General features: G+C 45.9%; 1 protein-coding gene across 3 annotated transcripts in view; it reads left to right on the top strand.

The window, feature by feature from the left end:
- The first annotated feature begins 4,627 nt into the window (after positions 1-4,627).
- EPSTI1 (epithelial stromal interaction 1) overlaps positions 4,628-23,824 on the top strand; it is a 36,044-nt gene continuing 16,847 nt past the window's right edge. The window contains exons 1-3 of one of the 3 annotated variants that reach the window (XM_053305259.1): positions 4,628-4,869; positions 18,222-18,280; positions 19,511-19,594. In XM_053305259.1, the coding sequence (XP_053161234.1) occupies positions 4,742-4,869; positions 18,222-18,280; positions 19,511-19,594 (271 nt within the window). In that variant the 5' untranslated portion in view covers positions 4,628-4,741. Of the gene's footprint in view, positions 4,870-10,930; positions 11,355-11,489; positions 11,587-18,221; positions 18,281-19,510; positions 19,595-23,824 lie in introns of those variants that run through there. The other 2 variants (XM_053305258.1, XM_053305260.1) reach the window with 2 other exon arrangements.

Raw genomic sequence — 23,824 nt, 5'->3', positions numbered from 1 at the left:
ATAAATCTATTGTAATTCAACTAGAATTGATAATGTTTTAATGGGAAATTCAGCAGATCAATTCCCTTTTGAAAAGTTTTTTTTTTTTACACAATGTCAATTTTAGAGGTTTTTTAGAGCAAGTGAGAAGTCTATTTATCTTCTAAAGCGATTACCCATCACCCTAAAAGCATGTAGACGCACTCTTGTCAAAGCTAATTATATTCTTTATGCTGAGGTAGACAAATTTCTGTCCCGAAGCTAAACAAAAATAAATTGTGACCAAACGTAAAATTTAACCTCCATTCTAGGGCTACCTCTCTGGGGAACAGCAAATATGCTCTTCTTCAGCATTATAGATTTGTAATAGTCATGCTGTCAGACTTTTGGGACAGCAAATTGTTCTGAGCCTGATGACTTCTGTAATGTCAAGCACTGAATATGTCTGTGCATTTTTTTTAAAAAAAGAATGTTAATGTAGGGTATGCAACTGTGATCGTCAGCATGTTGACTCAGGAAGAAGTCCAACTGTGTATACAGGGTTCCAGCACAGCCTTGATATTTCATTTGTATTTTGGGCTCTGGCCTACATAGACTTTGCCTTGACTAACTGTATAACGATATAAAACTATATTTAAAAAAACCCCTATGTATTTAAGAATGCTGTATGAAGTTTGCATTTTTTTTTGTTAAAGTCTACATTCCCAACACAATTAAATACAATTTTAATTACAAACACTAAGCTGTGCATCACATTGGGCCAATAATCAGAACTGACGCCACACAAGCCATTACACTATACAATTTGATAGAATACAATGTTATGTTATATTATATTGTATCATATACAACTGAAATGGGGTGTGTATTAGGGATGTGCACAAAACCAGTTTGCCCAGTTCGGTTCGAATTCAAACTGGGTTCAAACTGGGAGGGGGAGGTTTGGTTTTGGTTTTGCTTGAAACCCCTCCCTCGGTTCAGTTCAGATTTGTACCAGTTTGAACTGGTTTGAACCTCCAAAAGTGGGTGGGGTGGTAGTTGGCACCCATGGGTACCTACCACCCAACCTCCAAAGCAATCAGACACTCCTACGATTTTTTAATGAATTTTTGAAATTTATTTTTATTTTTTCCTCATAGGGTATAATGGGACTCGAACCAGTCCATTATTCCCTATTGTGGAGCACCCATGGGTGCCAACTACCACCCAAACCCTGAAGCAATCGGTCACTCCTATGATTTCCTCATAAGATATAATGGGATTCGAACCAGCCCATTATCCCCTATTGTGGAGCACCTAGGGGCACAAAAGTGGGGTGGGTGCCTATCACCCACCAAACCCCCAAGATAATCAGACACTCCTCCAATTATTGGTGAATTTTAAAAGTATTTTTAAATTCCTCATAGGGAATAATGAGGATTCCAGCAAATGTATCACTTCATGTGGGGGGGGGGGAGGGGTGGCCTAGAGCAGAGTGTGGTGGGTGGTAGTTCCCAAGGTGGGCAGGGAAGCTACCAGAATTATTTGAAAGCAATTGGGCAAAGGGCTGATTTTTAAGTGATTTTTGAAGTTTATGCCTCTTTAAGGTTTTTCTCCATAAGGAAGAATGGAGGTTTCAGCAGCCCCATAACTGCACTTGGGGGGCACCGGGGTGGCCCAGAGAGAGTGGTGCTGTAGAGCACATAGGGTGCCAGCCAGCCCTATGGGTTGCTAACCCATGGGGTACAGGGTTTTGTTGTTTATGAGGTGTTCTGAGTGTAGATTCTCTGGTAGTAAACTAGAGTGGTTTGTCATTGAAAATCTCATTTGCTACCAGAGAAATGAACTGGTTCTAATTTGAACTGTTTGCACATCCCTAGTGTGTATATGTTACCTGCATGCAAAAAGCAGGCTTCCTTCTAACTAAAAATAGCTGGCTTCCAGGCAGCTGCAGCACCTTAAAATATTACCTTTCCCTCCTTGGCAATCACCCCACAATGCCCTGGTGAAGGAAGCAACAGCACAATGTTTCATCCTTCCCCTGGGGTACTACCGGAGGGCGGGGTTTGGTGGGAGAATGGTTCCTGTAACCATTAGGGAGCTGAAGTAATGCCCCAGTGCATAATAAATATAGGGCTCCACAATAGGGAATAATAGACTGGTTTGAGTCCCATTATACCCTATGAGAAAAAAATAAAAATAAATCTCAAAAATCCATAAAAAATAGTACGAGTGTCTGATTGCTTTGGGGGTTGGGTGGTAGGTACCCATGGGTGCCACCTACCATCCCACCCACTTTTGGAGGTTCAAACTGGTTCAATATTGACACAATATTGTGACACTGCTTCCTTCCCTGAGGTATTGTGGGGTGGTTGCCAGGGGGAAAGGGTTGCCCAGAAGGTAGCTATTTCCAATTAGAAGACAGAAGGAAGCCTGCTTCTTGAATTCAGGTAAGCCCCCCACCCTAGTGCATCAAACCAATCTGATTTATTGGCTCAATCTGATGCCTAAAGCCTGCTTATCAGCAACGTTGCAAATTAATTGGCGTAGGATTGGAACTGATACAGATAATTTTCTTGGTGCATAGCCCTAATTGACACTTTGTAGACTATATCTTTTTCACCAGTGTATGCTTCCATTTGTGCAAAACAACCAGCTGATATGAATCAGTTTCAGGGCCCATTACAACAGCAGAAGTCATCGAATGCATTCAGATACAATGAAAGACCATTTCTATGTACACAAGTCATGGGCTCGTGCTCCCTTCCATGAGGAGAGGAAAACAGAAGCTTCAATTTCTGGTTAACAGCAAACCACAGGTTGCTGTTGTAGCAGAGCGGAAACTGATGCTTGTTAATTTTATTGAACAAAGTTACTAAGGTTTATTACTCAACTATTGCCAAATCATAAACAACAATTCTTTAATTATTTTAAAGTATTAAAATGAAATTTTATGAAATTTTAAAATAAATGCCTAATGCTTATCAGTTATCCCATTGAGCATAACACTGGAAGACAGGAGCGGCACAATTACTCTTTTACTTCACTGAACAATTAGGCAGAATACTGCCTGCCTGCATGCTTTTCCTATAAAAAGAAGGGCTAGAGGCTTCTTTTTATTGAAAGGTGAAGGTTAATGGACAGGCCTGGAATATCCCCAAGTGTGCCAGCAGAGGTGCTCTCACCCCTGGACCTTGGGGCTCTAGTCTGTGGCTTCACAGTGGGAGGGGGGTTTCCAAATGTCCGGAGGGGGGGCTCTCCAAGCAGCCTGCTACCCCGCCATGCAAATCTTTGCCATTTTCACTGCCTCAACAGGCACAGCAGCTACTGGGCCATTAAAAAACAAAAAACAAAAAAAAGCGAATTTCTAGCCCTTGCAGAAGTGGGGTTTTGGTGCAAAATGTGCAGTCACTATTTTTCAAGTGTTTGGATTCTTTGGTGTATAATAACTTTTCCTCATAATGACTCCCTATGAGGATTCATTGCACACCTTCATTTCTTCTGTTCATTTTGACTGTCATTGGATAGGGCCAACTGTCAATTGCCATGAGTCAACTACACCCCACCCCACCTGCAAGGCAGTGGGGTAATCAGTTTATTTTTTTAGGAATTTTTGAAGTGTTTAGATTCTTTGGTGTCTTCATTGCACACCTTCATTTCTTCTGTTCATTTTGACCCTACTGCTTTGCAGGTGCGGGTGCGGGTGGAGAATTAGTGGCATCCCATGTGCCAACTACCCCGCAAGCCACTGGGTACTCAGTTTATATTTTAGGAATTTTTGAGGTATTTAGACTCTTTGGTGTGTAATGAATCCTCATAGGAATTTATTGTGAGGAAAGGTTATTAGACAGCAAAGAGTCTAAACACTTGAAAAAATCCCTAGACCATAAACTGAGTAGTACCCCACTGCCTTGTGGGTGGGAGTGGGGTATAGTTGGCACATGGCAGTTGACAGTGGGCACTGCCCAAAGACAGTCAAAATGAATAGAAGAAATGAAGGTGTGTAACCACGACCTGCAGTTTGGTGAGATGTTTTGGTAATGGGCGGGGGGGGGAGGTTCGGGGTGGTTTCTGGGCAAGGGATGACTCTACTCAGGGCTCCATTACACTTCATGCAGCAGGCAAATTTACTGCTTCTTCCATAATGCTTTAAGTTATGTTGCTACTTTTTTATTTGCCCTGCTTCTGTGGCAACAGAATATTACCCTGGCACATAGAAATATGAAGCTATGCCCAGAAATTATCTCTATTCCAGGAAAAGCATCACCTGCTGAATATCTGTGTCAGGCTATCCTTAAAGGTTCAGATGCACAGCTAGTTTAAAAAAAATACTTCTTGTGTCTGTTAATACAGAGTGGACATGCTAGGGAGCTGGGGCCAGTTACAGCTTCTTGGTGCACGTCCTTCATATAGTCTATGTTTTACAAACACGTTTATTCAGACATTATTTTGTCCACCAGGAGACACCTAATGGGCAAGCAACAAACCCATCTTCTGTTGTAAAGCGTGTATCACTGACTCCATGTTCTTACAGTACCTGACACATTTTGTGAGATAACACCTGGTAACCCTATAAAAGACAGACAAGAAAGGAATCCTAGATAGGAACTTCTAAACAGAATATTGGGCTCTGGGGATTCAGGCCCCTGTTCTTGAAAAAAGTGGCAGTTAGAAGCAGTAGGCAAGCAATGAGAGAAGCTCAATTACATTCACTGGTGCCACCAGTTCTGGCAAGAAACTGCCAGGGATTTGGATAACAGAACTTGCTTCTTAGGTATAACTGATGTCCAGTAACAAGCCGCTTAGTTTGCTGGTGCTCCAAGAGGTAAAGAAAAATCATAAAGTGAAGAAAGGCCACAAAGCTCAGCAAGTTTTAACTTATGCTGCAAGTGGCAATACGCCAAAGAAACTGTGAGTTTGTGATTTGTGTTTTACATAAGAATTTAGCAGGGGGAACTCAGTAGCCCATTTCACTTGGCATGTCAATACTCAGGTACAGATCTGTACACAGGTACACATGTTAGGCTGAACACAGGTACAGTAGTACACTTGCTATCTGGGACATGCATTTGAGAGGCCTATACTTGTGTATAGACATTTGTACACTTGTACAACATAACATCTAAATAGGGCTAAAGTGAAATAGTGAAGGGCAGACAACCCCTCTCCTTGATTCCGAACCAGCTATTCATGAGCTTTGTTCAGAAGTGTCTTGTCTCTTTTCTAAGAGTTCTCCCTGCCCTGTGACATTGGTAATAGCACAGCACACGTGCATTATCACTTTACCCTAGGAATGGTAGTTGCCATTTTTCTCGGCTGGAACCATCCCGCAGACACGACTGAGTCGAAGTGCCACTTTGAAATTAAACCCCCTCTTCTGTCCAGAAATACACTCAGGAGATGGTTTTCGATCTAGATGGAGGACAATAGCAAGATAGAACATGTGCATGAAATAAATGAACTGATTAATCCAAACGGAGAAGATATTCACCAAGTCAATGGCTACTTTGTTGAGTGGTTTGGTTACATCGTTCACAGAACTAAATGACTGTTTATTTGAAAGTAAGGAGTCAACACTAAAGAACTCTGTGCATGAGCCCACAAAACAGCCTGGCCAGCCTGAACACCAACAGTGTATGTGCAAAATCTTTTTATATTCCAAGCTGGGGAAAGAGCATGTGTGCGGCGGGTGGGGGGGAAATGCTCACTTTGAAATATGTCTCTGCATTACAAATTATACACATTTATATCTTTAACTGCTCATGATAAACTTCATCATAAACATCTCTAGCGGGAATGAAAAGAACTAAAGAGTATTCAATGGTGGAAGAAGCTGGTGCATTATATACTACACAATCTCCCTATGCTGTGTGTGTTTTACATTTCTACCTCTATCCTTCCTCCAAAGAGCTTAGAGTGCATTACATGATCTCTCCCCCTATTCTATCTTAACAACAACTCTGTAAGGTAGATTAGGCTGAGTGTTGGTAACTGGCCCCCAAATTCACACAATGAGCTGTTGTGTATCTCATATAAGGGAAAATCAGATATAATGGGGGGAAATCATGTGTCAGAACTAGATCACAAGCTATTTCCTTTAAAGTGGGGGAGAAGGGGTGACAATTTAAAGTGTAGCATGGGTAGGGTTGCCATATTCTGGCTCTCCAAATCCAGGCACCCTAATTTGCATGCAAATTGGCTTACAAATAATGTGCATATTATGCAAATTAGCAGATGCACTTTCCAGTTGACTTGTATTTGCACTGGCTATCTACCAACAATAATTGGGAAAGATATCTTTGCCTGACTATTTCCCTTGACATATTAATAGCAGCAACAGAACAGAAAAATGCACAACTTTTCAGTTAAGGCTGCCATTCTCTCAAGTAAGTACACACTTACTTGAGAGAAGATGTGATTGAAACCAATGGTGCTTGCTTCTAAGTAGGCATGCATAGAATGTAAAGCCAAAGTCATTAAACTTTACAATATTATCCTTCCTTCCTTTCGATTTATATAATACCCTTCCAAAATGGCTCAGGGCTGGTAGGCAGGCAGTGATTTACATAGAAAGTAGGGATGTGCAAATCGATTCAGGTACAAATTTATTTGTACCCAAATCTAGCAGATTCTAGCAATTTGGAGACAGAACAAATCACTCCTGTGATCCAATGGCTAGATTCGGTTCCAAATCGAATTGCACCAGATTAGATTAAATTCAAGATTCTGATTCCTCCTATTAATTCTCCCAGATTCACAGCTTTCTTTAATAAAATAAAATAAAATAAAGTAAAACAAAACATAAAGCTAAGCTCTAGCCTTTGTAGAAGTGGAGCTATGGAACAAAATGTGTGGTCACTATTTTTCAAGTGTTTGGATTCTTGGTGTATAACAGCTTTTCCTCAGTGAATCCCTATGAAGATTCATTACACACCTTCATTTCTTCTATTCATTTTAACTGTGTTTGGACAGTGCCCACTGTCAACTGCCAACTACACCCCCCTCTCACCCACAAGGCAGTGGGGTACTACTAAGTTTATGTTCTAGGAATTCTTTCAAGTGTTTAGGCTCTTTGGTGTATAATAACCTTTCCTCATAATGAATCCCTATGAGGATTCATTACACACCAAAGAGTCTAAACACCTCAAAAAATCATAACTGAGTACCCAGTGGCTTATGGGTTGTGGGGTAGTTGGCACATGGGATTCCACTAATTCCTCACCCACCCCCCACCTGCAAAGTAGTAGGGTCAAAATGAACAGAAGAAATGAAGGTGTGTAATGAAGACACCAAAGTATCTAAACACTTCAAAAATTCCTAAAAAATAAACTGAGTACCCCACTGCCTTGCAGGTAGCGGTGGTGGTGGGTGGGTGGGGTGTAGTTGACATATGGCAATTGACAGTTGGCCCTATCCAATGACAGTCAAAATGAACAGAAGAAATGAAGGTGTGCAATGAATCCTCATAGGGAGTCATTATGAGGAAAAGTTATTAGATACCAGATAATCTAAACACTTCAATATTCCTGAAAAATAAACTGAGTACCCCACTGCCTTGCAGGAGGCAGTGGGATGGGGGTGTAGTTGGCACATGGCAGTCAATAGTCACTGTCTACTGACAGTCAAAATGAACAGAAGAAATGAAGGCATATAATGAATCCTCATAGGGATTCATTATGAGGAAAAGTTATTAGACACCAAAGAATCGAAACACTTCAATATTCCTAAAAAACCAAACTGAGCACTCCACTGCCTTGCAGGTGGTGGTGGTGGTAGGTGCAGTTGGCACATGGCAGCTGAGAGTCACTGTCCAATAATGGTCAAAATGAACAGAAGAAATGAAGGTGTGAAATGAATCATCATAGGGATTCATTATGAGGAAAAGTTATTAGACACCAAAGAATCCAAAGACTTGAAAAATAGTGACTGTACATTTTGCTCCATAACTCCACTTCTACAAGGGCTAGAGCTTAGTTTTTTGTTTTTAATGAAAGCTGAGGATCCATGTTAGGGTTAGGATAGGGCAACTTCAAATCCCCATTATTTCCTATGGTGGAAATATACAAAATCAGTAAAAACCAACCCAGTGCCCCACTGCCTTCAAATATGGGGGTGGGTAGCACCCATGGGGACATACCCACCACTCATATTTGGTGCCCCTAGGACCTTTAGAAGTGGTCTGAATAAATCCAAATTCAAACTGAATTGAATTAAATCCAAATCGAATCTGGGGTGATTCGAGGGGACAGATTTGGACACAAAACAGATCAGGTGTGATACAATTTGGGAACAAATTGGATAAAAAAATCAATTCATGCACATCCCTAATAAAAAGCAAGCTATCCTCTCAACTGCCCAAAAGAGATCCCTTGCTGGTAAAAAAAACGGGGGCGGGAGGCAACATTCATCAGGGAATTGCTGTACTTTTGAACCCCTCTCAGCTAGCCCCCTTACTTTAAGTAAATTTAATATTCTTCTTCCATTGATGTTCCCAATCAGAGATATCTATTGTCCTGTTGCATAACTTCACTTCTACAAGGGCTAGCTTACCCCCCCCCCTTTCTTTTATAAATGAAAGCTGAAGTCTGGGGGAATCTGGGTGACATGCTTAAAATCTGAGAACTATCCAGAAAACCGGGGGTGACAGCAACTGTAAGCATGGGTTGGTAGCTGAACACTTCCACAACTTCATGTCTCCAGACATTTCTCCCAGTGGGACTCAGACAACTCACCCACACCCCCAAAGAAAAATTCCAGAGAAAAGCAGGGAAAGGGTCCATTCTCTTTCCTGTCTATTCCTCCTGCACTTTAAATTGCTCTTCTCACCTCCTTTATAGGAGATCAGGATGACCTGTATACTCACACAAGGATGCATGCCACATTCGGTTTTCCTCACTATTGGGTGGGAAAAATTAAGACTGGCATGCCAGTTTTTGTTTTTTGTTTTTTAAAAGGGGGATTTCCCATCATACCCTCTCCATAACCGAGAAAGCCACACTTGCATTTCTGTCTGTAACAAAGTTATTAAAAGCATAGGGACATAGGAAGCTACTTTACACCAAGCCAAGCTACTGGTCCATCTAGCTCAGAGTTGTTGTCTGTACTGACTGGCAGTGGCTTTCCAAGGTTTCAGGCAGGCATCTTTCCCAGTCCTACCTGGAGATGGCAGGAATTGAACCTGGGACCTTCTGCATGCAAAGCCAATGTTCTACCATTGAGTTCAACAGTATTCCAGAGTAACCTGTTTGCAGTTTAAGCAAATCTCAAATAGTTGTATATGTGTGTGTTTATTCTAGCACATTTGTATTGACCTTAATTGTACCACACTGCATTAGTTATGCAAATTAATTAGCACTAGAATTTATTTATTTATCATACTAATACACTGTCTGGTCTGTGTCACTCTCGGTGTATACAATAGAAGTGAATGAAAATGCTGTTTTCCTAGCAGAACTTTTAAAAGGTGGATCAATGAATTACCTGTGAACAATGCCAGGGTGGTGTAGTAGAGTGTTGGACTAGGACTGGGGGACCCAAGTTCAAATCTGTGCCATAAAACTCACTGGGTGGCTCTGGACTTATCTCTCAGCTTAATCTATCTCACCAGGTGGTTGTGAAGATAAACATAACCATGTATATACATTCTCAGGACTCTGTGGAGGAAAAGCAGAATATAAATGGGAGGAGAACTCACCTGGTCTTGTGGTAGTAGGCATGAATCACCTTTGCTAAGCAGGGTCCACCCTAGTTTGCATTTGAATGGGAGACATGAGTATTTTAAGTTATTCCCCTCAGGGGATGGGGCCACTCTGGGAAGAGCATGTACATGCTTGCAAGCAGAAGGTCCCAAGTTCCCTCCCCGGCTTCTCCAAGATAGAGCTGAGAGAGGCTCCTGCCTGCAACCTTGGAGAAGCCACTGCCAGTCGGTGTAGACAGTATTGAGCTAGACGGACCAATGGTCTGACTCAGAAGAAGGCAGCTTCCTATGTTCCCAATGTACTGTACCTGAATCCAAATTAGGCTTTTTGTCATGGTTGTCTTAAATTCAGAGTCCTGTTCCTTTTGAGTAAATGCAGTAATTTTGAGTAAATGCTGAGTTAACCTGTATTTAACCTCTACTCTTTAAGAGGGTTGTCTTAATTTCAGCATTGGGTACATACGGTAAACAAACAAAGTGACCAAACAGCTATTAGAGCAGATGGCTTTTCTATGTGAAACGAAAATGTGAGATAAATTGAGAATTTACATACAGCAATATACAGTTTTCCAGTTTGAACTAAGGCTGTAGACTTAAAAATATGTGGAAGTAAGGCCCAATGAACACAGTGGAACTTACTTATGAGTAAAAATACACAGGATCTTTTAGTAGAACAGGAACATCAATGAAGAAGCTAATACAATGCTTTTGAGCATCAGATTCATGTATCCTATACAAAGTAAAACATTAAACTAATAGGACTTGAGATCCTTACCCTTGTATGACTGCAGCACCTGCCAAAATTCCCTCTTCTGCATAATGCAAGCACTACGTGCATATATCAGTTTACTCAGAAATAAGTCTCACTGTGTTCCTCATTTACTCTCTAGTAAGTGCAGGCAGCTTGCAGCTGAACCCCAAGGTACTACACAAAGTGCTTCTCTGTATCCGGTCACCTCATAACTCCTCAACCCACTTTGACTGTGTAAAGATTGTTAAGGCAATGATGATGACCCGAGTCTCCACTTAATGGGAATTAAGGCTGTAACCCCACGTAGCCTGGGAGTAAGTCACATTAGGCGCAGTGGAGGGTCCCAATTCTGACCAAACTTGCGCAGGCTCATGGCACGTACTGTGTAGAAGAGGCTATTTTGGCAGAAGACAACGGTGGGGGGAAGCGACACCATCCCAAATAACAATTCCCTCCCGACCATATAATGTTAATTAAACCATGATCGGGTTTGATGTCGTGTGCATCAGCGGTGCAAAACTAGGGACGATGATGGCTAGCAAGGAAAGTACCGGCTGCGAGGAAGAAGAGCTATATTGCGATTTCTGGAAACAGCGGTTTTCTAAGGCTGTGAAAGAAACATGCATCCAATTGGGGAAAGAGTCGGGCTTGGCTTGGGAGGGGCTTTATAAGAAATCGAAACTGAGCCAGGGACGAAGTACTTTCGAGTTTGTAAGAGGAGAGCAGAGCGGTTTTCAGCGGTGAAGCAATGAGTCGGGCAGGAGCAGGGCAAGCCAGGTACGGGATGGCTGCTGCGTCTCCTTCCGACTCCAGAAGATACTACCAGACAGCTGATAACTTTTCGCGGCAAGCTGTCCTTGGAGATCCTCGGAAAAATGAGGACTTGGGCCAGCAGCAGGACCCTGAAGACGAAGTGTTCTCTTCGGGGGGACAGCAGCAAGAAGCGCGGTAAGTAACTTTGCCTTGGTCACTGCAACCCTTTTCTGACCCTGATTGGGATGGGCCGGCGGGGAGCGGGATATCTGAGAACTCCTACTGCTAAGAGGCTCGTGTTGAAAGGCTGCAAAGGCAAAGCTTCTTTTCAGGAGGAGAGGCGGGTATTCCCATTCCCATTGGGAAGAATGTCTGACTCTGACTAGATGGCACACCTGTGCTTGGGCTGGATGAGAACGGACTGCAGGTGATTGCATGATTGAATATGCCTCCATGGGGTGGGGGGATGTAGCCCAGCCAGGGGTGTAGAAACAGGGGTGTAACAAGGCTGGAGTGGGCCCAGAGACAAAACTTTAAAATGGGCCCCTCACTGATACACACACTTTTCACATGTGACTTGCCTCTGGGGGGGCCCTTGAGGCGTGGGGGCTCCCAGGCAGCTGCCTCCCCTTGCCTAGTAGTAGCTATGCCCCTGTGTAGAAAGGGGAAAGGGGGCTGTGTTTACCCCTCTCCCCAGTGGTCCCTTGGAGTGAGGGTGATAATGAAGAAAAGAGGGAGGGATGGAGCTGGGGGGACCTCAGGAGCTGGGAGCCCAGGTTCTTTGAACCCTTTCACTCAATTACAGCTATGCCCCTGAACTCGGCTTATAGGAAGGCAGGCCAACATGGGGGAAAGAGTAAAGACTCTTCTCCCTGATATGCTACCTTTCTCTATGCACAGATGTTTTCTTTTAATATGCATTCAGTGATATGAGCATCTCCTAAAGTTATCCATACTTCAGGGAGCATTGGGTTTCAGAGCCAAATCAGATGTAACAATGATAGGTGTCTTACCCTGTGTCCACATAAAAGTGGATGCCTTGCTTTAACCTTAAAAGGTATAAGGGGAAAGGGGCACAGAACAATCCTGTGCCTTACTTTCTTGCAGCTGGTTCACACACTTGTGCTCCTGGCTCCAGTGCCATAAATGAGGCAAGAGGGAATTTAGTAACTTAAGTGTGGCTACTGAGAAGGCTCTGTCCAGAATACCCACCAATCTCCTTCCAATGGTGGTGCTGACCACTTGTTACCTCTTGCCCTGTTCTCAAACAGTCCTTGAAGAGGGCAAGTGAGTTTCAAAAGTCAGCTTTTGAACAGACTCCTGTATCTAACACTTTTGATGGAATACTTCCAATTTCACAACTTTTTGTCCTGCACTGGATATAGTGGAACTCAATACTAGCCTGCAATAGTTACTGACTCTGCCAAACTAGGTGAAAACCTCCCATCTTTGCATAAATATCCCCTGCTAACTGGGCAAAGAGGCACCTTTTACCATGGTGATTCTCTTTATTTAGCAGGGGGAGAGTAACTGGCCCTATCCACACCCAGCACAGTACCTCCAGTGACTGTTGCTGGTGTCTATCTTGTGGTTTTTTTAGAACTAGCTGACCCGTGCGGCCGCCGCCTCGCCTCCGCGGCCCGGCCAGTCCCGCCGCCTCGCCTCCGCGGCCCGGCCAGTCCCGCCGCCTCGCCTCCGCGGCCCGGCCAGTCCCGCCGCCTCGCCTCCGCGGCCCGGCCAGTCCCGCCGCCTCGCCTCCGCGGCCCGGCCAGTCCCGCCGCCTCGCCTCCGCGGCCCGGCCAGTCCCGCCGCCTCGCCTCCGCGGCCCGGCCAGTCCCGCCGCCTCGCCTCCGCGGCCCGGCCAGTCCCGCCGCCTCGCCTCCGCGGCCCGGCCAGTCCCGCCGCCTCGCCTCCGCGGCCCGGCCAGTCCCGCCGCCTCGCCTCCGCGGCCCGGCCAGTCCCGCCGCCTCGCCTCCGCGGCCCGGCCAGTCCCGCCGCCTCGCCTCCGCGGCCCGGCCAGTCCCGCCGCCTCGCCTCCGCGGCCCGGCCAGTCCCGCCGCCTCGCCTCCGCGGCCCGGCCAGTCCCGCCGCCTCGCCTCCGCGGCCCGGCCAGTCCCGCCGCCTCGCCTCCGCGGCCCGGCCAGTCCCGCCGCCTCGCCTCCGCGGCCCGGCCAGTCCCGCCGCCTCGCCTCCGCGGCCCGGCCAGTCCCGCCGCCTCGCCTCCGCGGCCCGGCCAGTCCCGCCGCCTCGCCTCCGCGGCCCGGCCAGTCCCGCCGCCTCGCCTCCGCGGCCCGGCCAGTCCCGCCGCCTCGCCTCCGCGGCCCGGCCAGTCCCGCCGCCTCGCCTCCGCGGCCCGGCCAGTCCCGCCGCCTCGCCTCCGCGGCCCGGCCAGTCCCGCCGCCTCGCCTCCGCGGCCCGGCCAGTCCCGCCGCCTCGCCTCCGCGGCCCGGCCAGTCCCGCCGCCTCGCCTCCGCGGCCCGGCCAGTCCCGCCGCCTCGCCTCCGCGGCCCGGCCAGTCCCGCCGCCTCGCCTCCGCGGCCCGGCCAGTCCCGCCGCCTCGCCTCCGCGGCCCGGCCAGTCCCGCCGCCTCGCCTCCGCGGCCCGGCCAGTCCCGCCGCCTCGCCTCCGCGGCCCGGCCAGTCCCGCCGCCTCGCCTCCGCGGCCCGGCCAGTCCCGCCGCCTCGCCTCCGCGGCCCGGCCAGTCCCGCCGCCTCGCCTCCGCGGCCCGGCCAGTCCCGCCGCCTCGCCTCCGCGGCCCGGCCAGTCCCGCCGCCTCGCCTCCGCGGCCCGGCCAGTCCCGCCGCCTCGCCTCCGCGGCCCGGCCAGTCCCGCCGCCTCGCCTCCGCGGCCCGGCCAGTCCCGCCGCCTCGCCTCCGCGGCCCGGCCAGTCCCGCCGCCTCGCCTCCGCGGCCCGGCCAGTCCCGCCGCCTCGCTGGGCCCGCCGCTCACTGGGCCCTGCCACCACGGCCTGGCCCACCGCCATCGCGCTGGGCCTGCCGCCTCGCCCCACCTCACGGCCGGGGCCACCGCCACCTTGCTGGGCCCACTGCCTCGCTGGGCTCCGCTGCCGCGCCTCCGCAGCCGCCCAGCAAGCGAATTCTCCTGGGTGTGCTGCCAGCCAATCAGGCTGCAGCCCAGCCAATCAGCTGGGCTGCCGGGATGCATTTCTCCTGGGCACACCCAGGAGAATTATATATATAGATGTGAGCCCTTTGGGGACAGGGAGCCATCTTATTTATTTATTATTTCTCTGTGTAAACCGCCCTGAGCCATTTTTGGAAGGGTGGTATAGAAATTGAATTCATAATAATAATAATGAATAATAATAATAAACAAAGGCATGACAAGGTAGCAGGGATGATACACTGGAACATCTGCAAAAAATACAAGCTACCTGTAGCCAAAAATTGGTGGGACCATAAAATTGAAAAAGTTGAAGAAAATAAAGATGTAAAAATATTATGGGACTTCCGACTACAAACAGACAAACATCTGCCACACAATACACCAGATATAACTGTAGTCGAGAAGAAAGAAAAACAAGTTAAAATAATCGATATAGCAATACCAGGGGATAGCAGAATAGAAGAAAAAGAAATGGAAAAAATAACCAAATACAAAGATCTACAAATTGAAATTGAAAGGCTGTGGCAGAAAAAGACCAAAATAATCCCAATGGTAACTGGCGCCCTGGGTGCAGTTCCAAAAGACCTTGAAGAGCACCTCAACACCATAGGGGCCACAGAAATAACCATCAGCCAATGACAAAAAGCAGCTTTACTGGCAACAGCCTATATTCTGCGACGATATCTATAACAACAGCAACAACATTGACAATAAAATTCAGCCATCCTAGGTCCTTGGGAAGGACTCAATGTCTGGATAAGACAAACCAGTCAATAACACCTGTCTGACTGTGTAAATAAATAATAATAAAAAATGGAGACACTTGAATCTATTGAGGGACTTGCCTTTTTAAAAAATTTAATGTTTTTTGTCATGTTGTATTTTACAAATATCTTTCCCAGTCTCTCCCCCCCACCCCAAGCCCGACCTTCCCTCCCTGAACCAGTGCTGGCCTGGGGGAGATGGCGGGGGGAGGGAGAGACGGAAGAGGAGAAGGGATATACACCATTGCACCAGTAGATGCGGGTAGATCAGAGGAGTTTTTATTCTAAGAATAGTTCAAGGAATTTGTCCCAGATTTCTGACCATTTATCCAATTTATTTACTTTTATGACGGCCCATTTTTCATGTGCCGCTAACTCGAGGAGGTCATGCACCCAGTCCTCACTCCTAGAGGGGTTGGGGGATTTCCATTGCAGCAATATTAATCTCTTGGCTACCAGTAAGCTCCTCCATAGCCATTGTTTAGAACTTGGTTTTAGAACAAATGTGGCTGTTCTTTCTATGCTCTCCATGAGTTGAAAAACAAACCACCTTGCTTCTTGGAGTCTCGCCAAGGACAATAAAATCTCTAGTTCCTTTTTAGTCTACTTTCTGAAGGGAAGAAGGCTTATGAGATCACCATGTCTGTATCTGTATGTCTCCTCTAACTTTTGCCTTTGCAGTCTGATGCAAACTAAATTCACAGCACATGGGAGAGGGCGTGTCTAGGGGACATGACTCCCCATCCCATCCCCACCCAATCTGCCATGTTGGCTCAATATGGCGCTTGCTCAAAGTATAGGCAACATTGTTTGTTTTATAACCCATGTGTGGATAGTTTGGTGCGATATGGTTGTTGGGTACAACCAAATTCATATGAAAGGAGCTCCCATAACAACCCCAGAGCAGAGGGGCTTGGGAGCCAGGGTGAGTGGCCACAGGAGACCAGCGGCACAACACTTGCAGCAGCAGCACCACCACCTCACCATTGCTCCTGCCAACTACCCACTTGTGGGAGGTGAGGGTTGGTGGTGGCCTGCTTCCGTAGTTTACCAGTCAAAACATGCCCACGGGCCATATGTTGTGCAGCCCTGCTTTAGACATACTCAAGGGGAGTCCATCTTAAAAGAAATGGAAAGTAGGCTACATTAGTTCTGGCTTAGTTACTTGATTCCTCTCTTGTTAGTGGTGTGCTAGTCCTGTTTCGTGTTAATTGTTCATCAAAGCCCAATTCGAGCATTGTATATGTACAAGTGTCAGTACACTTGTACATGTGTTTGTGAATCACTGTATGTGTTTTTATTTTAAAAATGAACCTAGGTACAGGCCCCTTCAAATGCAGGATACAGATAGGAAATGTACTTTTGCACATTTGATCATACAGTATCAACTGTACATGCATATACAGTACACAGGATATATACATATATCTGGGCGGCGGGGAGGGAGGGCGACTGGTGGGCAGGGTGGTGAGGAAGGAGGGCCAAACTAGAAAACTTGTGAACTGCCTCATTGATTTGGACCAAACTTAGTCCAGTTGTAGAGATAGTGAAAGTAGGCAGGTTAGTTCTTACCAGAACTACTTGTCTAAATTATACACAAGTCTCTATAGAAGAGTTTTTGAAGTATTACAAGACATGGTTTTAAAAACATTTTTCTGCCCATTGCTCTTTAAAATGCTTTCTAACAGCTATGTAATGTGAAGACATTTTATGTAAGGTAATGAAAAATATTATGTAACTAGCCGACCCACACAGAGCATCTGTGCGCTCTTTGGGGCTGGCTGTCCCCTCCCCGATTCCTGTCCCACTCTCTCTTGTCCCCCTCTCTTTCCCCCCTTCCCCACTATCTTTCCCCCTCCCCTTCCCCATGCTCGCCACAGGCTGCCCCACTCGCTTCCCTGCCCCCTTGCCCTCTCAACGGCTCTCCTCCTCTCCCCTCGCCTGACCGTCCCGTCACTTGCCTCCTGCTCCCAGCGGCCAGGCCAGACCACTGCCACCTCCTCACCCGGGATGCGCCAGGCTGTCCTGCCGCCTCCCAGTGGCCAGCTGAGGCCCCAACGGTGCCTTCCAGTGCCCAGCTGAGGCTGCTGTCGCCTCCTTTCCCCGGACGTCCTGGCCAGGCCGTCCCACCACCGGCGCCCAGCCGAAGCCGCCGCGCCTCCTTACTCGGGATGGCCTGGCCAGGCCAGGCTGTCCCACTGCCACCACCTCCCAGCGGCCAGGCCAGGCTGCTGCCACCACCTCCTCACCTGGGATGGGCCAGGCCGTCCTGCCACCGGTGCCTTTCAGCGCCCAGCCGAGGCCGCCGTCGCCTCCTTGCTCGGCCAGGCAGTCCCACCGCCACCTCCTCTGACCATTTTGCTGCCTGCTGCCGCCACCTCCGTTTTTTCTTCCCCTTCAAGTCTCGCCCAAGGCTGGAACTCTCGCAGTGTGTTGCGAGAGTTCCGCCACCAAATCCAGGAGGACATGCATGCCAGCGAAGAGAATTAAATATATAGATTGTGATTCTAATGAGTTGATACAGAGTTATATAAAACTCTCAGATCCCAGGTGCATTTCAACTCCTGCCACTCATAGGATACACTGTCCTCATTACTTGATTATTATGCAGGCCTAGGGCCCTTCTTTGCTGCTAATTTGTTGCCTGCTTCCTTGTTTAGTATACTTATGATAACACAATTTCCATACTTCTAATTCTTTAAAAAGAAAAATGCAACTAAACTGCATGTAGTTCATGTTATGTCTTTAAGATAGTGCAGCAAGTTTTAAATGTGGTACAACAATGTATTGTGTATCTCATTTCTTTCCACAAATTTCCATCTCCAAAAGGGAAACTTTGGTGAAAAGTTGTCTTTCCATGGCTTCAAAGTTTTTGCAACTTGTGTGACTAGGCAGCCTAAGTAAATGTGGCTGAAGGAGCCTCAATAACTGCTTCTGAAGTGTTGGGTTTTTAAAAAAAAATAAAAGCAATGCCTGTTAATGGACTAAAATTCCTTTAAGTTGATATTGAATTTAAATTATTCCTTTAGTGTGCAGACTCTGGTAGCATCTCTAAATAAAGTCCTTAAAAAAAAAAAAAGCTTCAGTACTAAAACTGTATGTGTATATGTAAAAATGTCTTCTCTATTGGATTGTGGGGTAATAATGTAACTTTCCATCCTTCTCTTTCTAGTGTGGGTGCATATACCGTGATACCTCCAAATCCAACAAAATGGAATCAACTGCAGAAAAGTGAGTGTGACTCTGCAAGCGTACAGCACCCAGACTGCCTAGAATTTCAGGCAGTGTAGAAAGCACTTGGTTCCCTTCTCTTGCTGGCAGGTCCCTAAAGAAGGTGTATGTTTACAGTTTGGAAAGTTGCACATGACATGATGTACTGCATCATACCAGGATGATGCATGTTGTTAAAATCTAACCCTTGCTTGTACAAAATGCACCTATTGACTTGTGTAGTACTTAGTCTTAGTAGGTCATTGCACATAACTGCAGCTGTAGAGAACATACCATTCCACTCTGAAGGTTGGACAAAGCCAACCGGACCACCTACCCCATGACTAGAAATGTCATGTTCCCACACTCAGTGGGCCATTGCACTTCACTTGTGTATAGAGGAGAGGGTGGAACATCCAGATGAACACTGCAATTGCATGAATGGGGCAGTTTGGGGATTCCATCCAGTGAGGTATGCAGGGTGGAATGAAACACTGGGAGGGGAAGGAGATGTGCATGCTCTTGACTCCTACTGTGCAGTGGATGGGCCATATCACCTGAAACTTGGAACCTGCATTAGGGATGTGCACGAAGGTCTTGGATGCCGGTGAGGGTTGTACTTTGAGGGCGGGGGAGGGTGTACTCACCCTTCCCGCCACATTTTCCCTGCCGGCACTCTGTTATTTTTAAGCCCCTCGGGGTGGCAGCATTCCTCCCTGCTGCCCTGTTCCCCCCCATCGGCCAGAAATAGCGCGCGTGCATGCGCCGCGCGTACGCAACGCTACTACTATTTATATACTGCTTTTCAACTTCACAGAGGTTTATACAGAGAATAATGTGAAGATGGTTCTCTGTCCCTAAAAGACTTGCAGTGCAGTCTAAAAAGAAACACAAGATAGACACCAGTAATAGCCACTGGAGGGATGCTGTGTTGGGGCTGGATAAGGCCAGTTGCTCTCCCCAACTTAAATATAAGAGAATCGCCACTTTGAAAGCTGCCTCCTTGGCGGTTAGCAGGGGTCATCATGAATATCATATTCATCTGGATTACATAGATGAATCTATAGACACAAAAGTAGAAGGACCTAAATTTGGACTTGATTGATGGCCTCTTGAAATCTTCCAGCTTGACCACATCACGGCAAGTATAGGTGCTTACTTTGGAGCTATTCCGGAATCATACATTTGCACCTGGTATGAAATCTGTATTCTATGGTGCTTTCACCTCTATTTTTTTTTACCATGTTTCAGTTGCTAATACAGAGCTGGAAGAACTTGCAAAATGGAAGGAACAGCACAGGCCACTATCAATTCATCTGCCCCCCCAGAAACTGGGTGAGTGAATAGAAATAAAACCCCCAAATGAGGGTTTGCCTTTCTTACAATGATCAAATCATCAGGCTTTAACTTTGAACCTTGTAGGGTATGCTGGTAACCTTGAACAAATATTGTGAGAATTTCCACAATTACTGCCAGTTTATAGCTGGCAGGAAGCAAACCTGTTGCTGCTGGATCAGAAACAAAAGCAGATAACCTTATAGAAATAATCTTCTCCAATAGTGGTATTCTAAGCAATAAATAGCACAGGATTATAAATTTGTGCCTGAGAAACTTCACTGGAATTCTTGATTAAATTACATGGAAGTGATTGAGGAGGCAATAGTGCATTTTGCCCTCAGCCAAGCATTTAATGTACTTTAAAAAATTCTTTATCAGAAATATTCAGAGTAAAATGGTACTATTGAATAGTCTGGGATTGCTGAAAAATCAGAAGTGATGAACAAGAATAATGAAGTATTGAACAAACTCTGAAAGCCAGAATGCTTGCTTCAAAGGTTGATTAAGCAATGTTTTGGAGGAGGATTTATATGAGCTCTAACATAACAGATGTTGAATTAAAAAATGTTGGCCCTCAATCTCTGTAGCTACCAGTTAGGAGGAGAAGAAAACATGGCCCAAAGAATGACTCTGCAGTAGAAAGAACATTTCTTTATCTCTACACTAATTACTGTGTTTGAACCGTAACTCCAATCCAGGTGATCTAGTTCAAGTAAGCAGGGTTATTTCTGTGCTGGGACTAAGCAGTTCTCTGCTTCTATTGGCTGTAAGCAGAATTGGAGCAGTGGTTCCACATGACACATGATAAAGTGCTACAGGTGAAACTCGGAAAATTAGAATATCGTGCAAAAGTCCATTAATTTCAGTAATGCAAATTAAAAGGTGAAACTGATATGAGACAGATGCATTACATGCAAAGCGAGATAGGTCAAGCCTTAATTTGTTATAATTGTGATGATCATGGCGTACAGCTCATGAAAACCCCAAATCCACAATCCCAGAAAATTAGAATATTACATGGAACCAAGAAGACAAGGATTGAAGAATAGAACAATATCGGACCTCTGAAAAGTATACAGTGTACTGTGCTTGATTGGCCAGCAAACTCGCCTGACCTGACCCCATAGAGAATCTATGGGGCATTGCCAAGAGAAGGATGAGAGACATGAGACCAAACAATGCAGAATTGCTGAAAGCCGCTAATGAAGCATCCTGGTCTTCCATAATACCTCATCAGTGCCACAGGCTGATAGCATCCATGCCATGCTGCATTGAGGCAGTAATTGCTGCAAAAGGGGCCCAAACCAAGTACTGAATACATATGCATGCTTATACTTTTCAGAGGTCCGATATTGTTCTATTCTTCAATCCTTGTCTTCTTGGTTCCATGTAATAGTCTAATTTTCTGAGATTGTGGATTTGGGGTTTTCATGAGCTGTACGCCATGATCATCACAATTATAACAAATTAAGGCTTGATTTATCTCGCTTTGCATGTAATGCATCTGTCTCATATATCAGTTTCACCTTTTAATTTGCATTACTGAAATTAATGGACTTTTGCACGATATTCTAATTTTCCGAGTTTCGCCTGTATATCACATAACAATCTCACAAAGCCAGTTCCCATTGATAGGAGGTTGGGGAGTAGGGGGAAGGGAACCGTATTTATTTAAGGTTTACTTGTATACTGCCCAAAACATATGTCTCTGGGTGGCTTACAATAAAACACAAATTAAAACCTTAAAATACTAAAATTTAGTAACAAAATTTTTTAAAACAATGTTAAAATCTGCAAGTCTAAAGAAAAGCCTGGGTGAACAAATATGTCTTAGATGCATTCTTAAAAGTTGTCAGAGATGGGGAGGCTCTTTTTTCAATAGGGAGAACATTCCAAAGCCTCAAGGCAACAATGGAGAAGACCTGTCCCTGAGTAGCCACCAGATGAGCTGGTGGCAACTGCAGGCAGACCTCCCCAGATGAAATGATCTCATAACAAAGAAGGTGTTCTCATAAATACCCTGGACTTAAGATAGTTAGGGCTTTATAGGTTATAACCAGTATTTTGTGTACTGTCTGGAAAAATATTGGTAGCCAGTACCATTCTTTTTATTATAGATGTGATATGGCCTGTTTGAGCTGACCCAGAAACCAACCTGGCTGCCACATTTTGCATCAATTGCAATTTCCAGATTACATACAAAGGCAGCCCCATATAGTGCACATTACAGTAATCAAGTCTGGATGTTACCAGCATATGTACGTCAGTTCAGAGGTTGTTTATTTTGAGAAATGGACATAGGTGGTGTATCAGCTGAGGCTGATAGAAAACACCTCTGGCCACTACCTCAACTTGAGACACCAGAGAGGATTGCATCCAGAAGGATTGCATCCCAGACTGCCTACCTATTCCTTCAATGATTTGGATGTCATCATATTGATAGCACCCTGTACAAAATCTCTCCCAGCAAATTCATGTAGACATTATAAAGCACTGGAGACAGTATGGAGCCCAGTGGGACTCCATACTGGACCTCTTGTTTTGAAGAGCAACAGTCTCCAAGCTACACCATCTAGAATCTGGCCAAGAGGTAGGAGCAGAACCATTGTAAAGCAGTGCCTCCCACTCCCAGTCCTCCTCAGACAATACCATGGTTGAAAGCTGTAGAGAAGTCCAAAAAGTCACATTCCCTCTGTCAATTCCTAATGGGACAGCATTCATCAGGCTGACTAAGATAGTCTCCACCCCATAGCCCACCCAAAAACCACATCTGAAATTGATCTAGATAATCTGTTTCATCCAGAACCATCTAAAGCCACTCAATCATCTTGCCCAGTCATTGAAGATCGGAGATAGGCCTGTCATTGCTTAACTCTGTGGGATCCAATGCAGACTTCTTCAAAAGAGGTCTAATAACTGCTGCCTTAAGGCAGGAAGGCATTCTGCCCTCCCTCCCTCAGAGAAGCATTTATGATGTCTACTACGCTCCTCCCAATAGCCTCTCTACCGGAGAGTATAAGCCATGTTGGGCAAAAATCAAGAGAATACATGGTAGGCCACAGCACTCCAAGCAACGTATCCACATGGGAGTACCAGTCTTATCTCTGAACAATTGCTGTGCATATACATGTTGTGCTTTGAGAGAAGGAGCTGAATCTGTCCTGGGCTTAGCCAAATTCAGGAGGAAGGTTTCCCAGACAGGCCCCACTCTACAATCATGACAATCCTTTGTTATGTAAGATCTTCTGCTTCCCACTTTGTCAAGGTTGCTAGTGAGTGAGGAAGAAGTCTTATTAGAGTAGATTCATTCACAGCAGATTCGCAAGAGGTTTAATTTGGGGGATTAAATTGACAGTTCACATAGCCGTGAGCTCCTCGCCACACTCCCTGGCAGATATTTTCCCTCAAGTAGGTGCATTCCAACCTACTTGCTCTGGGTTTTTCCGCCAGCCAATCACAAATCACACCACAGAGGAAGGAAGAGGCAAGAATGTGTGTGTGTGTTAGTTTGACAGCTAAGAGCGGAAGGATAGCATGATGAGTTGCCAGCTGGATCAAAAAGCAGGACACTTAACCCTTGCCTTTGTGAGTGAGACCTAATCCTTGCCTTCATGACCTCATGTTTCGCCCCACACACACACCTAATGGAATCTGCTCAGACAAAAATGGGCTTAGGTTATATCCATTCTGCATATCTAAAGCCTATGTAAAACATAGGAAGACACACATTTTGCAGTTTGTGCTTGTGTTCTTCTCAGGAATTTCTCCCTCCTCCTCCCCTTCTGGACTCCCTCCACAGAGTATCACCAATCTGCAGCAACACCTTCCCGCCCCTAGCACTTGCAATAGCAAACCACTTAGAGCAAAACCGAAAACAACAACTCCCCTTCATTGAGTTTTGAAAAACTCTGATTTACTGGCTTGACCACCCCACACATAACAGAGAAACTGTGGCATAACAGAACCCTCGGTGGCTTTTTAAAAAACCCTCTGAAACTAGAGGCTTTTTAAAAACAGGACATACTTACGGCTAAGCCAAAATGCGCAGCCTCCATTTGGGAGAAAACAAGGTCCTGTCTGTCCTGGTCCCTGATAGCTTGCAGGGACTTTGGGGTAAATCCAGCTAATATGTGGACTGGCACACTCCAATCCAGAGTGGATTCAAAATAAAAGCCGTATCTGTAAAGCCTCCAGAGCAGACACACAATTGCATGTTCAGACATATTC

The sequence above is a fragment of the Hemicordylus capensis genome, chromosome 3 (genome assembly GCF_027244095.1).
Source record: "Hemicordylus capensis ecotype Gifberg chromosome 3, rHemCap1.1.pri, whole genome shotgun sequence".
In the NCBI taxonomy this organism is placed as follows: Eukaryota; Metazoa; Chordata; class Lepidosauria; order Squamata; family Cordylidae; genus Hemicordylus; species Hemicordylus capensis.
Note: the sequence above shows the minus strand (reverse complement) of the source record. Positions and strands in the feature narration are given on the sequence as shown.